This window comes from Taudactylus pleione, unplaced genomic scaffold (genome assembly GCF_031769625.1).
Source record: "Taudactylus pleione unplaced genomic scaffold, aTauple2 ptg000225l, whole genome shotgun sequence".
In the NCBI taxonomy this organism is placed as follows: Eukaryota; Metazoa; Chordata; class Amphibia; order Anura; family Myobatrachidae; genus Taudactylus; species Taudactylus pleione.
Genome location: NW_028284627.1, coordinates 9474636 through 9491564, shown reverse-complemented (window position 1 = coordinate 9491564; position 16929 = coordinate 9474636). Strand labels below are relative to the sequence as shown.

General features: G+C 45.6%; 2 protein-coding genes across 4 annotated transcripts in view; one reads left to right on the top strand and one right to left on the bottom strand.

Annotated features, from left to right (window-relative positions):
* Positions 1-16929, top strand: part of RFX4 (regulatory factor X4) — a 122733-nt gene that overhangs the window by 37546 nt on the left and 68258 nt on the right. The window contains exons 2-3 of one of the 3 annotated variants that reach the window (XM_088478928.1): positions 6777-6863; positions 8048-8105. In XM_088478928.1, coding sequence (XP_088335054.1) covers positions 6777-6863; positions 8048-8105 — 145 coding nt within the window. Of the gene's footprint in view, positions 1-6776; positions 6864-8044; positions 8106-16929 lie in introns of those variants that run through there. The other 2 variants (XM_088478927.1, XM_088478929.1) reach the window with 2 other exon arrangements.
* LOC148517249 (uncharacterized) overlaps positions 1-16929 on the bottom strand; it is a 270769-nt gene that overhangs the window by 188440 nt on the left and 65400 nt on the right. The window lies entirely within an intron of this gene.

Below are 16929 nucleotides of genomic sequence, written 5' to 3'. Positions count from 1 at the left end.
CATAAAAAACCAAGAAAGGGGGTCTACAAGAAAGAGCCCCTAACTCAGAAACACGTCTGGCCGAAGCAATGGCCAGAAGGAAAACAGTCTTAGCTGTTAGCCATTTAAGATCCACTGAGCCCAGTGGTTCAAACGGCGGTCCTTGGAGAGCCCTCAGGACCACAGCCAAATCCCAAGGCGCCACAGGTGGAACAAAGGGCGGCTGAATGCGGAGAACACCCTGCATAAAGGTGCGCACATCCGGGATTGTAGCAATCCTACGGTGAAACCAGACAGATAGGGCCGAAACCTGTACCTTCAAAGAAGCAAGGCGAAGCCCATGATCTAGTCCCGCTTGCAGGAAGGCGAGAATCCGAGACAGACGAAACTCCCGCGGTGCATAACCTCTCGGTCGACACCACTGGAAGAACGTATGCCACACGCGATGGTATATCCTCGCGGAAGACGGTTTCCGAGCTCGCAACATGGTACGCACCACAGAGCTGGAAAACCCCCGGGACCTCAGCATGGCCGTCTCAACAGCCACGCCGTCAAAGACAGCCGAGTCAGGTCCGGGTGAAGACAAGGACCCTGAGACAGAAGGTCCGGTCGTAGCGGCAACCGCAGAGGAATGTCCACGGACAGACCCTGAAGGTCTGAGAACCAGTGCCGTCTGGGCCACGCGGGAGCTATCAACAGGAGCGTCCCTCCTTCCTGTTTGAATTTCCGGATTACCCGTGGAAGAAGGGAGACCGGAGGGAACAGGTATGCGAACCGGAACGTCCACCGGACGGACAGAGCATCCACCAGAGACGCCCCTTCGTCTCTTGTGCGAGACCCGTACACCGGCAACTTGTTGTTGTGCCGGGACGCCATGAGGTCGATTTCTGGAAGACCCCACCTGTCCACCAGTAGTTGAAAAACGTCCGGGTGCAGGGACCATTCCCCCGGATGAACGTCCTGGCGACTTAGAAAGTCCGCCTCCCAATTGAGCACTCCCGGGATGAAGACCGCTGATATGGCCGGAAGATTGCGCTCCGCCCAAACCAGGATCCGAGAGACCTCTACGAGAGCCGCCCGACTGCGAGTTCCTCCTTGCCTGTTTATGTAGGCCACGGTGGTAGCGTTGTCTGACTGGACCTGCACCGGGCGACCCTGGAGAAACCGCTGTGCCTGCTGGAGAGCATTGAAGACCGCACGGAGTTCCAAGATATTTATTGGAAGCTCCGCTTCTGTCGGCGTCCACCTGCCCTGGAACAAGTGTGGACCCGAAACTGCTCCCCAGCCCCGAAGACTGGCGTCCGTTGTCAACAGGACCCAATTTGGAACCCAGAACGGACGTCCCTTGTTGAGGTGGGTCGTCTGTAACCACCACGTAAGGGACAGGCGAACCTCCTGGGTGAGCACAATCGTCTGGGACTTCAGAGACTGAGTCAGCCCGTTCCACTTGGACAGGATCAGGTGCTGCAGAGGTCTGGAGTGAAACTGGGCGTATTCCACCATGTCGAACACCGACACCATGGAGCCCAGTAACCTCATCGCCGAGTGTAAGGACACCCGGCGGCTGTGCAGACAACTGCGCACCCTTGACTGTAAAGCAGAGATCTTGTCCTCCGTCACGAAGATCCTTTGCTGTCCCGAGTCCAATAAGGCTCCAAGATGCAGAACCCTCCGAGACGGGATTAGAGTGGACTTCTGCCAGTTGATTAGCCAGCCGTGCCGTTGCAGCAGTGCAATGGTCAGGTCCAAGTGGCGTAACAGGAGCTCTGGAGATCCTGCCACCAATAACAGGTCGTCCAAATACGGCAACATGCGGACTCCCTGCAGCCGCAGAGAAGCCGCCATGACCGCCATCACCTTGGTGAAAACACGTGGTGCTGTTGCCAGGCCAAAAGGTAACGCCCGAAACTGGAAGTGGTCGCTGCTGATTGCGAACCTGAGGAACTGTTGATGGCGCCAAAGAATAGGGACATGCAGGTAAGCGTCCTGTATGTCCAATGACACCAAGTAGTCCCCAGGTTCCAGCGCCAGAATGATGGACCGTAGGGTCTCCATCCGAAACTTCGGGACCCGCAAAGACTTGTTGAGTGCTTTGAGGTTGAGAATCGGACGATATGACCCATTGGGTTTCTGTACCAAAAATAGATTTGAATAGAAACCCTGGCCCCTCTGGGAGAATGGAACCGCCACTATAACTCCAGCCTGGAGCATAGTGTGCAATACCTTCCGCAGCTCCGTAGCCTTGTTCCGGTCTGATGGGAGACCCGTGGTGAAGAAGCGAGCCGGGGGTCTGTGCCGGAAGGAGAGGGCGTATCCGTGAGAAACCACCTCCAGAACCCAAGTGTCTGTCGTAGTGGTCGACCAACACTGGGCGAACTGTAGCAGGCGGCCTCCCACCCTGGGATCCCCCAAAGGGAGGCCCGGACCGTCAGGCCGCAGGCTTGTCATCTGGCTTGGGGGCCGGACGTCTGGTACTCCATGCCTGCTTCCGGGGCTTGACCGATTTCTTAGGGCCAGCCTGTCGAGGAAACGACTGTGGTTTGGGCCTGCCCTGGGCCCTAGATGACCGAAAGGACGATGGTCCCGAACCAGAAGGAGCAGCGGGAGACAGGCAGATTTGGCTGCCGCCAGCGTGGCCACAATCTTATCCAGATCCGGACCGAAGAGAACTTCTCCGGTAAACGGCAACGCTTCCAGACCTTTCTTGGAATCTGCGTCCGCCTTCCAGGATCGCAGCCACAAGGTGCGACGAGCAGCTACCGCTGCTGAAGAAATTCTAGACACCAGAGTACTAATGTCTAGAGCCGCCTCGTTGATGTAGGTGGCCGAATCACGGAGATTGCCAATCAACTCCGCCTGATCGGCCGGACAGTCGGATTCAAAAGAAGCCTCTAATGAATCCGCCCAGCGCTCCATCGCTCTGGCAACCCAGCAAATGGCCATAGCCGGCCGTGCTGCCCCCCCTGCAAGGGAATAAGCGGACTTCAGGCAGATTTCTACCTTGCGGTCCGTAGCATCCTTAAGGGAGGACATGGATGGCATCGGCAATGTGGCACTACGGACAAGACGGGTCACGTGAGAATCCACCTGTGGAGGGGATTCCCACTTCGCAAAATAATTATCCGCGAACGGATAAGCCACCGCCAGGCGTCTCTGCGGCTGGTATCTTTTGCCAGGTTGTTTCCACGCCTCCTCTAAATGGTCCACCAACTGACCCGAAAGAGGAAAGACTGTGGCATCGCCCTTCACATCTTTGAAAAAGGCATACTTAGATTTAGCCGCTGGGGGAACTTCGTCCTCAATCACCAAGGCTGTGCGGACCGCCCGAATAAGTCCAGGAATATATACTTTGGACTTAGCATCAGCGTCCTTAGTATGGAGAGGTTCCTGATCGTAAGGATCTAGAATCTCCCCATCATCAGACGTCCCTTCGTCATCCTCATAAGGAGCGGACAGAGACGCCACCGGCCTTTTATGAGACCACATCACAGACTCCCCTTGCAACACATCCGACAAGTGCTGTACAGAACTCGTGAGGGAGTTAACCCACGCTGGCTCCTGAGAACCCGGGAGCGGGGAAATAGGGAGACTGTGGGGTACCACCAATTGTCGTGGGAACCCCTGCATGGGTGACGACACCACAGACTGCTGGGACAAACCCATCGGAGTAAACGCGGGCTGCGGAGCTAACTGGCCCACTAAAGCTGTTAACGCCTGAGCGAAACAAGCCCAGGGCGGCTCCTGTACCGGTGCTGTAACCGTAATAGGCCGCGCCATGGACAAACACTGCCGGCAAAGGCCCTCCGCGCTACCCTCCCCCTCCGCTAACGGTACTTTGCACGTGGTACACTGTAGCCGGAGGGGAAAATCACTTTCAGACATGATGGCACCACGTATGTGACCTCTCTCACCAATTAAGTATTAAATAGGCGAGAGACCACCCTGCAGCACCGCACCGCAAGGGCTTTAGCAGAAAGAACAGGGACAGTAATAAAGCTGACAGTTTAGATGAAGAAAAGATTACAGGCAGCAGCGCTAGCACAGTCACATACAATGCAGAGAAATAACAATTCCTGCACTAACAGCGCTGATCACTCAACTACACAGACACAGGGCCTGGTAGGACACAGCGCTGCATACACAGACCTGACCACAGCGGAGGAGAGGTATGCGGGGGGACCCAGACCACGATGCTTCCGTCCAGCGCTTCCAGCAGCGTTCACCATGCGTTCTGGAGAAGATGGCCGCCGAGGAGCAGAGAGGAGGCTGGCCTGGGGGAGGAGCGCTGCCACAGGACCAGTCGGCAGCATGCAGAGAGGGCTGTGTGCAGCGGGGGAGGCGCCGGCTGTGAGACAGGGAAGGCGCGCTCCCCTGGCATGCATTTAACCCCTGGGACGCCGCAGCGCTACCGTCCTTAAGGCCCGCTCCAACAGGTGCACCCGACTCCGGCCGGGCACCAAACTAAACTGAGGTGCCTTGGCCCGGGGGCGGGGTATAGGAGGGGGACCTAGTGCATCCTGGGAGGCTGAAAGCTTAACTCTTTGGTGCCCTGCGACTGATGTCACACCTATACCCCAAGGTATCCTGTGGATACCCTATGGACCCTGAAGTAGAAAATGTTGCATTTCAAGTGGTGCAAATGATCAGCAGCGGATTGGGATGGAAAAGCAGCGTTGGAAATTTCTGAAGCAGTCCTAAATGAATGGGGGAGGGGGGGGGGTGGAGGTGGCAGGGTCTGATGGTATCTAAAGGGCATGAGGAGGAGTGTAATGGCATATACAAACAAATGTGTTAGATATGGAGACAAACTTAAATAGCTAAATGGGTGTTAAACTCATCGCTGTCCCAAAACGCACAATTTCACGTAAAACCAGTTTTGGCCACGTTATGTCTGACTCAGAATAGGATGTACATAACGCAGTGTTTATATTCATATAACACCATCTTCACTACAGTATGTCACAGAATCGATGTAATGCCAGCGGCTGTTTAGCCGCTGGATCAAATACCAACAGCGGCAGCCCGACAGATCGAAATCCTGACTGCAGCAGGTAAGTACCCTAACCCTCCCTTAGTGGTGCATAACCATAATCTCCCCCCTAGTGCCTAAACCTAACCCCCCCTCCCCGCACACTAAACCTAGCCCTCTCGGGGGGGTGCCTAACCCTAATCCCCCCCTAGTGGGGCATAACCCTAACCCCCCCTTTCCCTACCCTAACCCTCCCGGGGGGGTGCCTAACCCTAAGTCCCCCCGGGGGTCCCTAAACCTAACCCTCCCCCCTGTGGTTAAACACTAAGACACCTGGCTTACCTTCGTTCACTAATCCGGGTGTCAGGACTCTGTATTGGGGCTAAGTGGGTGTCGGGATTTCAACACCTATCTTTAGTCCCATGTCGGGATGTCAGTGATGGGATATCGTCGGGTGGGATAGCACCCACCGGTATCTTGACTACATCCCGTATGTCACCCACGCCACATTAATATAACAGTTTTAGCCTTACACTGATATAAGCACCAAGCAGAGCTGAAAATTAATAAGAGGTAACTTACTGTTTATTATGAAGGAGAGCTATGGAATTAGATTTCTCCATTTACTTCCCAAAAATTCCACTAAAAGTTTTCCCCGAGTCCATGTATGGCAGGTCCTGGTGATTATTTATCTATTTGCTGTGATGCCGGGATTTCATGCAGTTTTATGTCAATGGTCTCTGGAAGCTTCTCTCAGTTAAAAAACTACCTGTCCTAACATGCGTTGGTCCAGCACATTGGTTTCCCTGCTCAGCCAGCAACGGCCCATGGGAGGAGCTGCTGCGGATGTGTATGCACAGCAGCTGCCCCTCACCCATTTCACTCACTGTAGAATGCACTGCTGCGTATGTGCATGCACAACAGCTCTGAATGCGGCACTTAAGAATTATGGAAAAGGGGCGGGAGGCGGTCTGTGGAGTGCAGAGCACAACCATGTACTGTCCAGCGGGAACTGTCCTGTGCTCCCATGGCCCAATACGCCCCTGCAAATGCTTGTCATTTTTCTGCATCCAGGCAGCTTTGGCATGTAGTAATACAAAACGGTGCAAATTGCTCCTTTTGTATCTGCACCTAGCTCTGAATCAGGCCCAAGAATATTGGCACTTTTAAGCCTGAGCTGCATTCTGTAGGCCAAACATATAATATGTTGGAGCTGTCCTGAGACTCCCTCTTTAGCCAGGTTCCTGCTCCTGCTGAATGTCATGAGAACTACAGAGCTATCAAGCAGCAAGAAACAAACATGCAAGTTAAATATTTAAAAAGATTTAAAGTAAACATTTGAAAAACACTAATGGGCCTACATTTGTATGTGTACGTTTTTATTTTATTATTGATATTTATTTATTAATAAAGCACCAACATATTACACAGCACTGTACATTGAGATTAGCATGATACAAATAAATTATGACAAGCGCAAATGATAAAATTGGGAAATTAAATTACAATCTAGTGGTTGTGGGTTACACTTGTAGCGCGGGTTATACGACTACCTGACTTGCTGAGATATCAGTCCGAGGAGTCAGATGAAACTCATCATGCCCTCCGCATGACACTGGACTGGCTGCTATTTTCCCTTTCTGAGCCTTTGCTAGCACCCTCACCCTACAAGCCCCCAAGATCTGCCCCTCGGTACAATGCTAATTCCTGTCTCTGGGCAGTTGGTACTTACAAGCACTGTACTATATTCAGGCTTCATGCAGTTGTTAATTACAGAATTTTTACTTGCTTAATTTGTTTATGAAATTGTACTTATTTTTTTTTACAGAAAGCTGGATTGAACGATGTCTCAGTGAAAGTGAAAACAAACGGTATTCAAGCCACACATCCTTGGGCAATGTTTCTAATGAAGAAAGTAAGTATTCAGATTTTTGATCACGGTTCCTCAACTTCCACCCTAGACTAGAACAACAGTAATTAAACTACATAGATACTCACACCATCTATGAGGGGCAGCAGGTCCCCATACTCATTTATACTAAGGACCTCTACTCGAGACTTGGGGCAATGCTGTAGTGAAGAGGCGGGATGGAGGGATCTGGCTAGCTAAAATGACACCTTGTTTGGATGGCTGCTACCTCCCTTTTTGATGTGAAGTAACTTGCATTTAGGATTATTGGGCTTTATTGTCCACTAAACCTGAAATGCAAGTTGGCTTATAACTGCTAATAACATTCACAACTATAAATGTAAAAGTTTGAAGAGCTTATGAGAAACGAAGATAGAAAACATCTAGGTGTATATGTACTAAAGTTCAGGTTTTTAGAGCTGGAGATGTTGACCATAGCAACTAATCAGATTCTACATAACATTTATCTAGCACCTTCTACAAGATAATAGTTACTGTAGAATCTGATTAGTTGCTATCGGCAACATCTTCACTTCTAAAAACCCGCACTTTAGTAAATATACCACCTATTGTGTTACTAGAAAACATTTCTTACTCCCTAAAATCCTTACAACTGTCATAAAGTGTAATGTTACTTTAGTTTATCGGTGTGAATGTCAGTTGTCTGACCATGTTAGTATTTGTTAACATTATTTATTTATTAACAGTTTCTTATATAGCGCAGCATATTCCGTTGCGCTTTACAATTGTAAAAATTAATAGAACAAAACTGGGTAATAACAGACAGATATATAGGTAGGAAGGCCCTGCTCGCAAGCTTACAATCACTCTATACCAGTCTGTAGTGTCTATGTCTGGGTGTTTCTGTTTATTTTTTTAAATTTGCATGTTATTAGGAATCATTCAGATCCTACTGTAAAAAAATTTAGATACGAGAAATCATCTTCCAGTTTCGTGATCTGTTTAAATGGCCTCAGGGACTTATAACAGCCTTATATTTCACAGTGACGGATGCATTATCCCATTCATCTTAGATAGATTTGTAATTCTTGTCTACACATACAGGGAGAGCAGTTTGTATGAGCTTTACTACAGATATAGTCATGATTTCAATAATATCAAAAACAAATTAAACAAAAGTTTCAATATCAATCTGCTTCTTAATCTGCTTCTCCTGCATTTTCTAGCAGATGAAGAAAAGGAAAACAGGGCATCGAAACCACACTCCACCCCGGCCACTTTACAATGGTAAAGATATACTTTTATATCTGTCTTTTATGGTGTTATACTTGTATAAATGTTATAAGATGGAGTGGTTTGAATTTGTAGTCCAAAATGGCAGGCTTAGAGATGTTTAGTGTTAGAGCCACTCTATCTGTGATTAGCTAATATCTAGCTATATTGCTGTTGGCACCAGCTGGACTGAGGTGGAGTTCTCAGATCGGGTCACCTAGTAGCTGTAGTTCCCAGGGCTCCATCTGTCCCTGGCCCTGTAACTAATATCATCTGCTCTCCAGATCAACTTAGCAATTCTGTTCTCTTTACTAAAATGTGTCCTTTTAGCTCTGCTGTCCTTGGGTTCATGCAATGTCACTTCCAAGATTCCATGACGCAACAAGCCGACATGAGAGTGGATTTCCGAAGGACATCTCTATATTTGATTGATGCTCTTAATATAATCATTGGGGGAATCCTAGAGCTGGATCCCAATGACTCAATTGAACTTGGTCAAGGTTGTAGAACCATGAGACCAAATGGGTGGGCTAGTGAAGACCAAAGACAAATCATTTGTAAGCTCCACTATTTCCCTCAAAAAGAGGGCATCCTCAAGTAAATCAGCAACTTGGATAGCATGGAATTTAACAGCCACAATTTGGAAGTTTTCCAAAACTTATCTTGGTGTACTCTTCAATAGCATAGAATACTGAAACTTTTGATGGTGAAGCTGCACGAAAACAATCTAAATACCATTTGGTGTTTCCTGCCAACCTCCAGGTTACCCCCAATGAGACATTGATTTCATTATGAGCACCCTCTGACCTATATGAATTCTGCTCTGCACTCGATCTTGACAAAATAGTTTCCCCCAATTGGCATAACATAATACTTCAGATGAAATTGTTGCCTGGTCCACTGAGACAGGAGAGAGGTCAGGCAGTCAAGTGACCTCAAAATAGAAGTCCAAAGATTCAAGGCGTCCATCTGGAATGGGCATTACATGTAAGACTTACTACTGTAGAATTTGTTGCTAACCTTGTTTGCCCTGTGTGTTCTTTTTCTCATTGTGCTCTTTTTTACTTCTCTCCACCTCTTTCAATGGCAGACCTATCTCTTGCTCTGTTCTCATTGTTTTCGATTTTATGAATAATCTGTACCATTCTATCTCGGTCGTACAGCTTGGTGTTTATAGATGTCCTTCTTCTTGCTATTTTTGTCCTTCCTCTCATAAAGCTCTGTGTTCCAAAGGACATAGTTTATAATTTATTCATGCTGTTCCATTTGTGCTCTTCTTCTCAAGTTTTCTCATATAAGTAATGTGTTATACTGTTTACACAACAATTGTCCTTCATAACACTTATCGACTCTCTTAGGCTAACAGAGTCATTATCCCCCTGCTAGACCCTACAGCATCTACTATCCCCAGGATGTGGGTACTAAATCCCATGTCATCCCAGAGTGACTTGTTACATTTCATAATGTCTTACCTGGCTTTTCAGTTGTTTGTCTTCGTTTCCTTCATGCTGCCTTCCTTTCTGTCTTATCTCCTACCCTATCTAGTCACCTTCCCCTAGCCTATACTCCACTACTTGCGATCCTACAGCCTCTGCGCTTTAGGATTAGCCTGCCCCCTCTCACTGATTTTATTTCCCTCTTTTGATGTTGCGGTACCATACTTGCTTTTGATGTGGCGGAATTAGTTTACTCCTCTCCGGGAGAAGCCTGGAGAGAAGATCTAGCTGACAGCTTGGTGTGGAGAGGCTGGGCTCTCCACATCAATGGCGAGTTGCTTCATTTTAGCCCCGTCCGACAGTACGGACACGCATATTCCCCATATAACCTGCCCACTTCACTAGGAAGAAGGCGGATGTGGGAGAGATACGCCTAATCTTCCGGGGTTGCGGGGGACTACCCAAAAAATCTGGAGCCTCCCGCAACTTTTGGGAGAGTAGGTACCATAAGTACCAGTGGCCGAGATTTCCTTTAGATGATATACATATGTTCCTGAACTATAAGATATTATTTCATGTATTTGCTGGTATTTTATATAATGATGTGCGCTGTCTTAGTATGTTTCTGTGATATGCCTCTTTCTGTTATATGCTTTGTTGACTATTGGAAACTTAATAACGTTTGCACCAAATTGAATAACCAAAATCGTGATTATTGTGATGATTTCTCCAAATGAAAAGTGGAAAGTGCTGGATAAATGATAGAGGGAATCTACTTAGTTACTATTGGGGTAACACTTTCACTTTTCCATTAGAGTTTTGGTAATTCCACTCCTAAATAAAAACCTAGTGAGAAACACCATGGTAATAATAATAATAATGTGTTATGCCATCTGTGTATTCTGTGCAATATGTTCAGCACACTAACATTATTGTCCTTTTTTTTGGTGAAGAAGGGAATAGCACTGCAGTAAATTGAAGATATTCATATCTGAGCACAAAGTAAGGCAAACACTGTATAAAGTGTGTGTATGCCTAAAATATATTAGATCTAGATTTCAAATGTGCACGTTTATTGCATGCAGTGGAAGCAGCTAATATTCTACCTAGCAATTCACTGGGACCTAGTGACATCACTCAAGTATGCAGCTCGGTGAATAGGCTGCATTCCCATATATATTGTCTCACTAGCATTTGCCTTGAGTGTGCATGCAACGTGTATGTTTATTTTAAGTCCAAATGTTTGTTGTTGATGGTACATATTTATATGTTCTTGAACTTTGTAATGTATTCCACTATGAACATAGGGACCCATTTATTCTTCTGGTATTAAGGCTCGTTAAATGGGACTCATAGTCTTAATGATATTTGGATGATATTTACCTACTCTTATCATACATCTGGAGATTCCTGGAAGAGCAAATCATACTCCAGCATTCTGGCAAACTTCCTAGAGAAATACTGTTGGATGGAGGTCGTGATTACCAGAATTCCAGCAAAATGCGTCTTTGCAGCTTTGCCCCATCTGTGTGATGTCACAAATCATGGCATCATGAAAAAGGGAGGGGCTACAATGCTACAGTGGGGAGATACAGAAAGTCGCCCAGTATGATTTTAGAAATCTGCTCATCTGCTCCATTCTTATTTAGTTTTAAGCCCCTCTGAAAGTGAAGGGTCCATCAGGTAAACGAGTGAAATGTAATCTCCTATGCGTTAAATGATAGCAGCCTTGCTTTCAAAGAGGAGCATACAGGATACTTTCTATGAGTTATTTTCCTGTTACATTCCTTTAGACAAGCTGTTTGGGAAGTACAGAGCTACCGTTTTATATCTATGGGGTTTCCTCCTCCCTGAGAAATGTTTAAATCCCTTCCCATCCATCACAATAGTCCTTTGGAGGCGGAGTGCCCACTTCTGCTCTGCCCAGCAAGTTCCCACTTACTGTTACTAGTGACCTCTGCTGGCCAGACTCTGTCATCATCTCAGAGTGTTGGATACAGGACTAGGAATAACATCTGTCTCCTTATTATAAAACCACTGTTACTATGCTATCAATTGGTGGCTATAGTTTTAGCTCTCTATCCAATCCCTACCTCATATTTAGCTCAGATATGATTACAGAAACCTAATCCTCCCCCCTCCCCCCTCTAATGTTAAGAAAACACTTTGTGAACTGAGCAAACAGCAGGTGCTCCAGCATTGACAGCCCCTCACCAAGGGAAAAGTGATAAGGTGCCAGCCAATCAGCTCCCAACTGACATTTTTCAAACACAGCCTGTGAGATGGCAGTTGGGAGCTTATTGGCTGGTACATTATCACTTTCCACTCTGTCTCCTAACACTGCTTAGTAAATAGACCCCTAAATTACTAATGTAGGAGGAAGAAAGGTTTTTTTTTTTTTAAATATCTTATTTCAATAACATGGAGGGATTGGAGCACAGTATTTAGGCCAGTTACCCAGTTTTATGCACATAATAAACATTAGCTCCAGGCACATGACAGCCGTGGGCCATACACTCCAAGTATTTTGTTAACTCTGCCCAAAATTTGCCATTGTGGTGTTGTACGCCAACAAATTCCAGCACTTTATTATCTGCCAGCCTCCTTTCCTTGTGAACTATGACATCACTTCTTCTTGTCTCTGTTAAATCTAATTATACGCACATACCAAACACATTCAACTGTCCACGCTTAGCAACCAGTCACCAGTACATAGAAAAAAACTGTTAAAGTTTCGGTCAATTAAAATTCCTGTCTTCAAAGGATAAATGATGTTATTTCAGCGCGTATGACAGGAATATATAAGCACCTTATACATTACCAGCGAGTCCATACTCTGACAGAGAGTTATATCTGGTCTTAGATAAATGGACAAAGGAGAGTAGAGGATGAGCTAGTGATCATTAAACAGTTCAGGTATAATAGCGGTTCTTACACAGTGTCCAGCTAATGACCGTGCATGAAAAGGAAGACAATCATTAGCTGCAACAGAACATACAGTAATTAGCAGCATCTGGTGTGTCTATAAGTCCCCTTATTTTTAAAATTAAAAATGTGGACATTATTATTATTATTATTATTAATAATCATAATTTAAATAGTGTCAATAAATTCCTTTGCACTTCAATTGATTGATTGATTTTTTTTGGATACAGCATTTTTGAAGTTTAACAGCTTATATATAAATTTTACATTTTGAAAACAGTTATATGTACTGAACTGTGGGAAAGTACATTTCTTCGTTTTGCACAATATCCATTAGTACTTTGTTTGGAAGCCTTTTGCTGCAATTATATTCCTCCCAACATTAGTGGCCAGTGGGTCGGGACCCTTGTCATGCCTAAGGCGCGCCCCTACGTCAGGAAAGGGGGTGGAGCCTTGCAGCACCCCCCGTTTCCGTTACTGGGGGATGTGCTTAGCACTCTGAGATGCTGGGCTGCCCCCAGGCACTCTCTGCTCTGTGAATAGATGCTATGCACATGTGCACAGCATCTATTCACCCACTTCTCTGCTATGCAGAGCAATGGTGTGTGCTCACCCCAACTGTCTCCCCCCCACTGTGGGACACTGATGTAATTGCTGCTATTTAAATTGTCATTGATCACACAAATTCGTCCCACACCTTTTGCTGTCATACATCCCCAGAGCATTACACGAACTGGATGCTTCACACACAGTAGATGTAGTGCACTCAGGGGTTTATTTATCAAGCAGTGATAAACATAGTGAAGCGGACCAGTGGAGAAGTTGCCCATGGCAACCAATCAGCTTTGAAGTAACATTTAAGAAGTACAGTCTATAAAATAATAGGTAGGAGCTGATTGGTTGCCATGGGCAACTTCTCCACTAGTCCACTTCACTAAGTTTTTCACTGCTTGATAAATAAACCCCTTTGGGAGAAAATCTTCTCCAAGTTTTCTGCGGACATATTTCATTCCATCACTACCAAACATGGATATTCTGGTTTCATCACTCCAGATGACACTTGTTCCATTGTTCTTCTGACCAATTAATATGCTTTTTAGCTCATTCTAATCTTTTCTGTCTTTATTTGAGAGATAAAAGTGTCTTTTTCCTTGGAATTCTGTAGTTTAAGCCAAAATATTGAAGTCTGCGTGGAACAGTCCTGGCACTGATGTTTACACCACATTCACGTAAATCATTGTGAATTGCCTCAGACGATTTTCTTCTGTCACTCAAGCACAGTTTTTTCATTCTTCTATCACAGCATGGTGTTGTGGATCTTTTCCTACCTTTACCAGTTTGGTTTTGAATCGACTGAGTTTGTTGATACTTATTCCGCAGTTTCGAAATGCCTCCTTTGGTTACCTTCTTCAAGTAAAGTAATTATTTTGTATATCTTTCTTGGTAACATGTCAACTCTTTTTACTTTGCTTTTCACCTAAATAAGTTACACAGCTTACTTCAAGAAATTAAAATTAAAAAAAGCTTAAAAAACAGCGAACAATCTAACAAGATGTTTTAGTATCAACAAATGTGCTCCTTATCTTTATTTAGCTATAACTTTTTATTTAATAAAGATAATTCTTTGAGGTGAGCTGCACTATATTTTGTATAAAATTAACTTTCCAGTGATATATACCTTCATAGGATTTTCTTTAAAAATAATGCAGTTATACGCAATTAAATCCTAAAAACACATTTTCCAAAAGGATTCCACAATTTTGGCCACTACTGTATGTGTGTGTGTATATATATTATATATATATATATACACACACACACACACATACATATGCCACACCTACATTAGACACACACTTACCTTGCAGCTGCTGCGGGTTGTAGACCTCGTAAGGATGGGACCTGGCAGGCTGGCACCATGACATTAAGTCCCACCCCCTAGCGACAAAGTGCAGCGATTTGCGGGTCAGTCGGGGAAGGGGGAGCCAAATGATGCGAGGGGGCGGGGCATAAGAAGATGGTGCCTACTCTCCAGTCTGTCAGGGGGGGTGGGGGTTCTCGGTACTCAAAAACCCCCTGCATGTGCTAGTGAATAGTATTAGCTAGAATGGAGCATCTGGGAAAAACTGGTGTGCTTACCATGGTTATCCTTTTTTTTTTTTTTTTTATCCCCTAAAGAATAACCAAGATGCCTTTTCTTTCGCTATGGATGTCCTGTTTAAGTTTTGGCTGTAATAGAGGGGTCTACATTCTAATTGGAAGCTTCTGTAGTTTGTGGTTTGAGTCTATGTCATACAGTAGAATACATTGCACGCTTGCAAGCAGGGTCATCTTTCCGCTTGTGGTGTATGTTAATACCCAATCTTGTTGTATTACTTTTTGTCCCCTTGTCAAGTTCTATAGAATTTGCTGACACTATATAAATAACAGCTTAACAATGTGAACAATGGAATTAATGAAAACTTGTACATAGATAACCGTGCAGAAAGCCATACTTGCCTACTCTCCCAGACAGTCCGAAATTCTTCCATATTCTGTGGAGTTGTGCCTGACTACAGGGAGAGTGTTCAACTCTCTCAGATCATGCCAACTTTCCTAGTGAAGTGGTCTGGGTAGGGGCACTTGCCGTCTTTGGCAAGTCTCACCCCGGTAGGTTCGAGTAGAGGAAAAGGCAGGTGGGCAGGATGGGGGCCTAGTACTGTGAGTTGTGCCCACTGTGACGTTTTCCGGGTTTCCTGGCTGTGCCAGGGGTGGGACTGTGATGATGCAAGTCATAGTGAACTGTGTCAGCAAGATCCTCGTCCCACCCACTTTAAGGTTGTATGACGGGATGTGGGGGATATACCCAGTTTACCAGGAGCCTCTCCCCAAAATTGGGAGTCTCTTGGAACTTCTAAGAGAGTGCGCAAGTATGACTTCAGGACATGATTTGTTGCAAATTGCGCCATCATGGCACTGCCTCCACTGTGCGATGTCACGCCCACTGAGCTTGCCCCTTGTAATCCATAGTAACAATCTGGGGTTTGCTTTCATTTTCTAAACTGTACTAATCAATGACTTGAAATGCGATTGGTTTCTGCAGATTATAGGGGGTAAATTTACTAAAGTATGAGTTTTTAGAAGTGAGTTTTAAAAGTGATGTTGCTCATAGCAACCAATCAGATTCTAGCTATTATCTTCTAGAAGGTGCTAGTTAAATGTTAAGTAGCATCTGATTGGTTGCTATGGGCAACATCACTTTTAAAACTTGCTTCTAAAAACTCTCACTTTAGGAAATTTACCCCTAGCTCTTTTATTATCAAATGCCAGTCTTTGGTGTCTGTCAGCTGCTGTAATTATATTATACCTGCAAAAGTGATGATACACTATGTACACAAAAGTGATTAGACACTGACAGCAAATAGATCAATGAGATTGTATTGCCTTCAGTACCAGAGCTGGATTAAGGCTTTGGGGGGCCTGGGGCACTTAAGACTGGGGGGGCCCTAACAAGCAAAATTTGGGATGCATGAATCGAGTTCTTGTGCGCTAGCCTTCGGTAAGTACATGAAAAGGGAACGTGATCACACATCAATTCATGTCACGCAGGGTACGTGCATATCGCTTCTCCAGCCGCTGGGCTGTCCCCTCCCTTGTGCATACAGCATCTTTCCCTATCTTTCCTCCCGCAGGACAGTGCAACCCAAGGGAGGGACGGGCAGTACTTGAAAAGCAGGACTCTCCCACCAAAATCAGAATAGTTGGTGGGTATGCATACATAGTACATACATACATTGTATACACATATTGTCACACACATACTGTATATACATACATACATAGTCATATACTTATACACGTTGTCACACACATACTGTATTTACATAATACAGTACATGCATGCAGAAATACAGGTACACATACATACAGTCACACATACATATAATCACACATGTATACACATATACATATACAGTCACAAATACACATACATACATAGTACAACCAGGGCCGGCCATAGCCCAATTTTATGGTAAGCGAATATATTTTTTGGCGCCCCCAGGCATATTGTTGCCCACGGCAGAAAAAATTAGGGGGCCGTGGTGTCATGGAAAAAGCCATACCCATAAGCCAAACCCCATTTTTGTCATACTGGATGCATGCCCAGCACTCCGGGAGCAACTGGGCATGCCCCCAGACCCCCTCTCCAGTGTATAGATACGGCGAGCATGCGCACGACAATTATTACAAAAAGCAGCTACCACCCTTTTGTTGTTTTGTTTTTTACTGAGGAAAGATATGAAGGCGTATAGAATTCACCCATTGTCACACACACCCAGGGTTGGACTGGCCCACAGGGGTACAGGGGAATTCCCCGGTGGGCCCCACTATCTGGGGGCCCCACTATCTGGGGGCCCCACCCCCTCATCTAGGTGTCAGGTTCCAGACTGCACACTCAAATTATACTGGACATTGTTACTCTATTGGAGGGTGGGTCA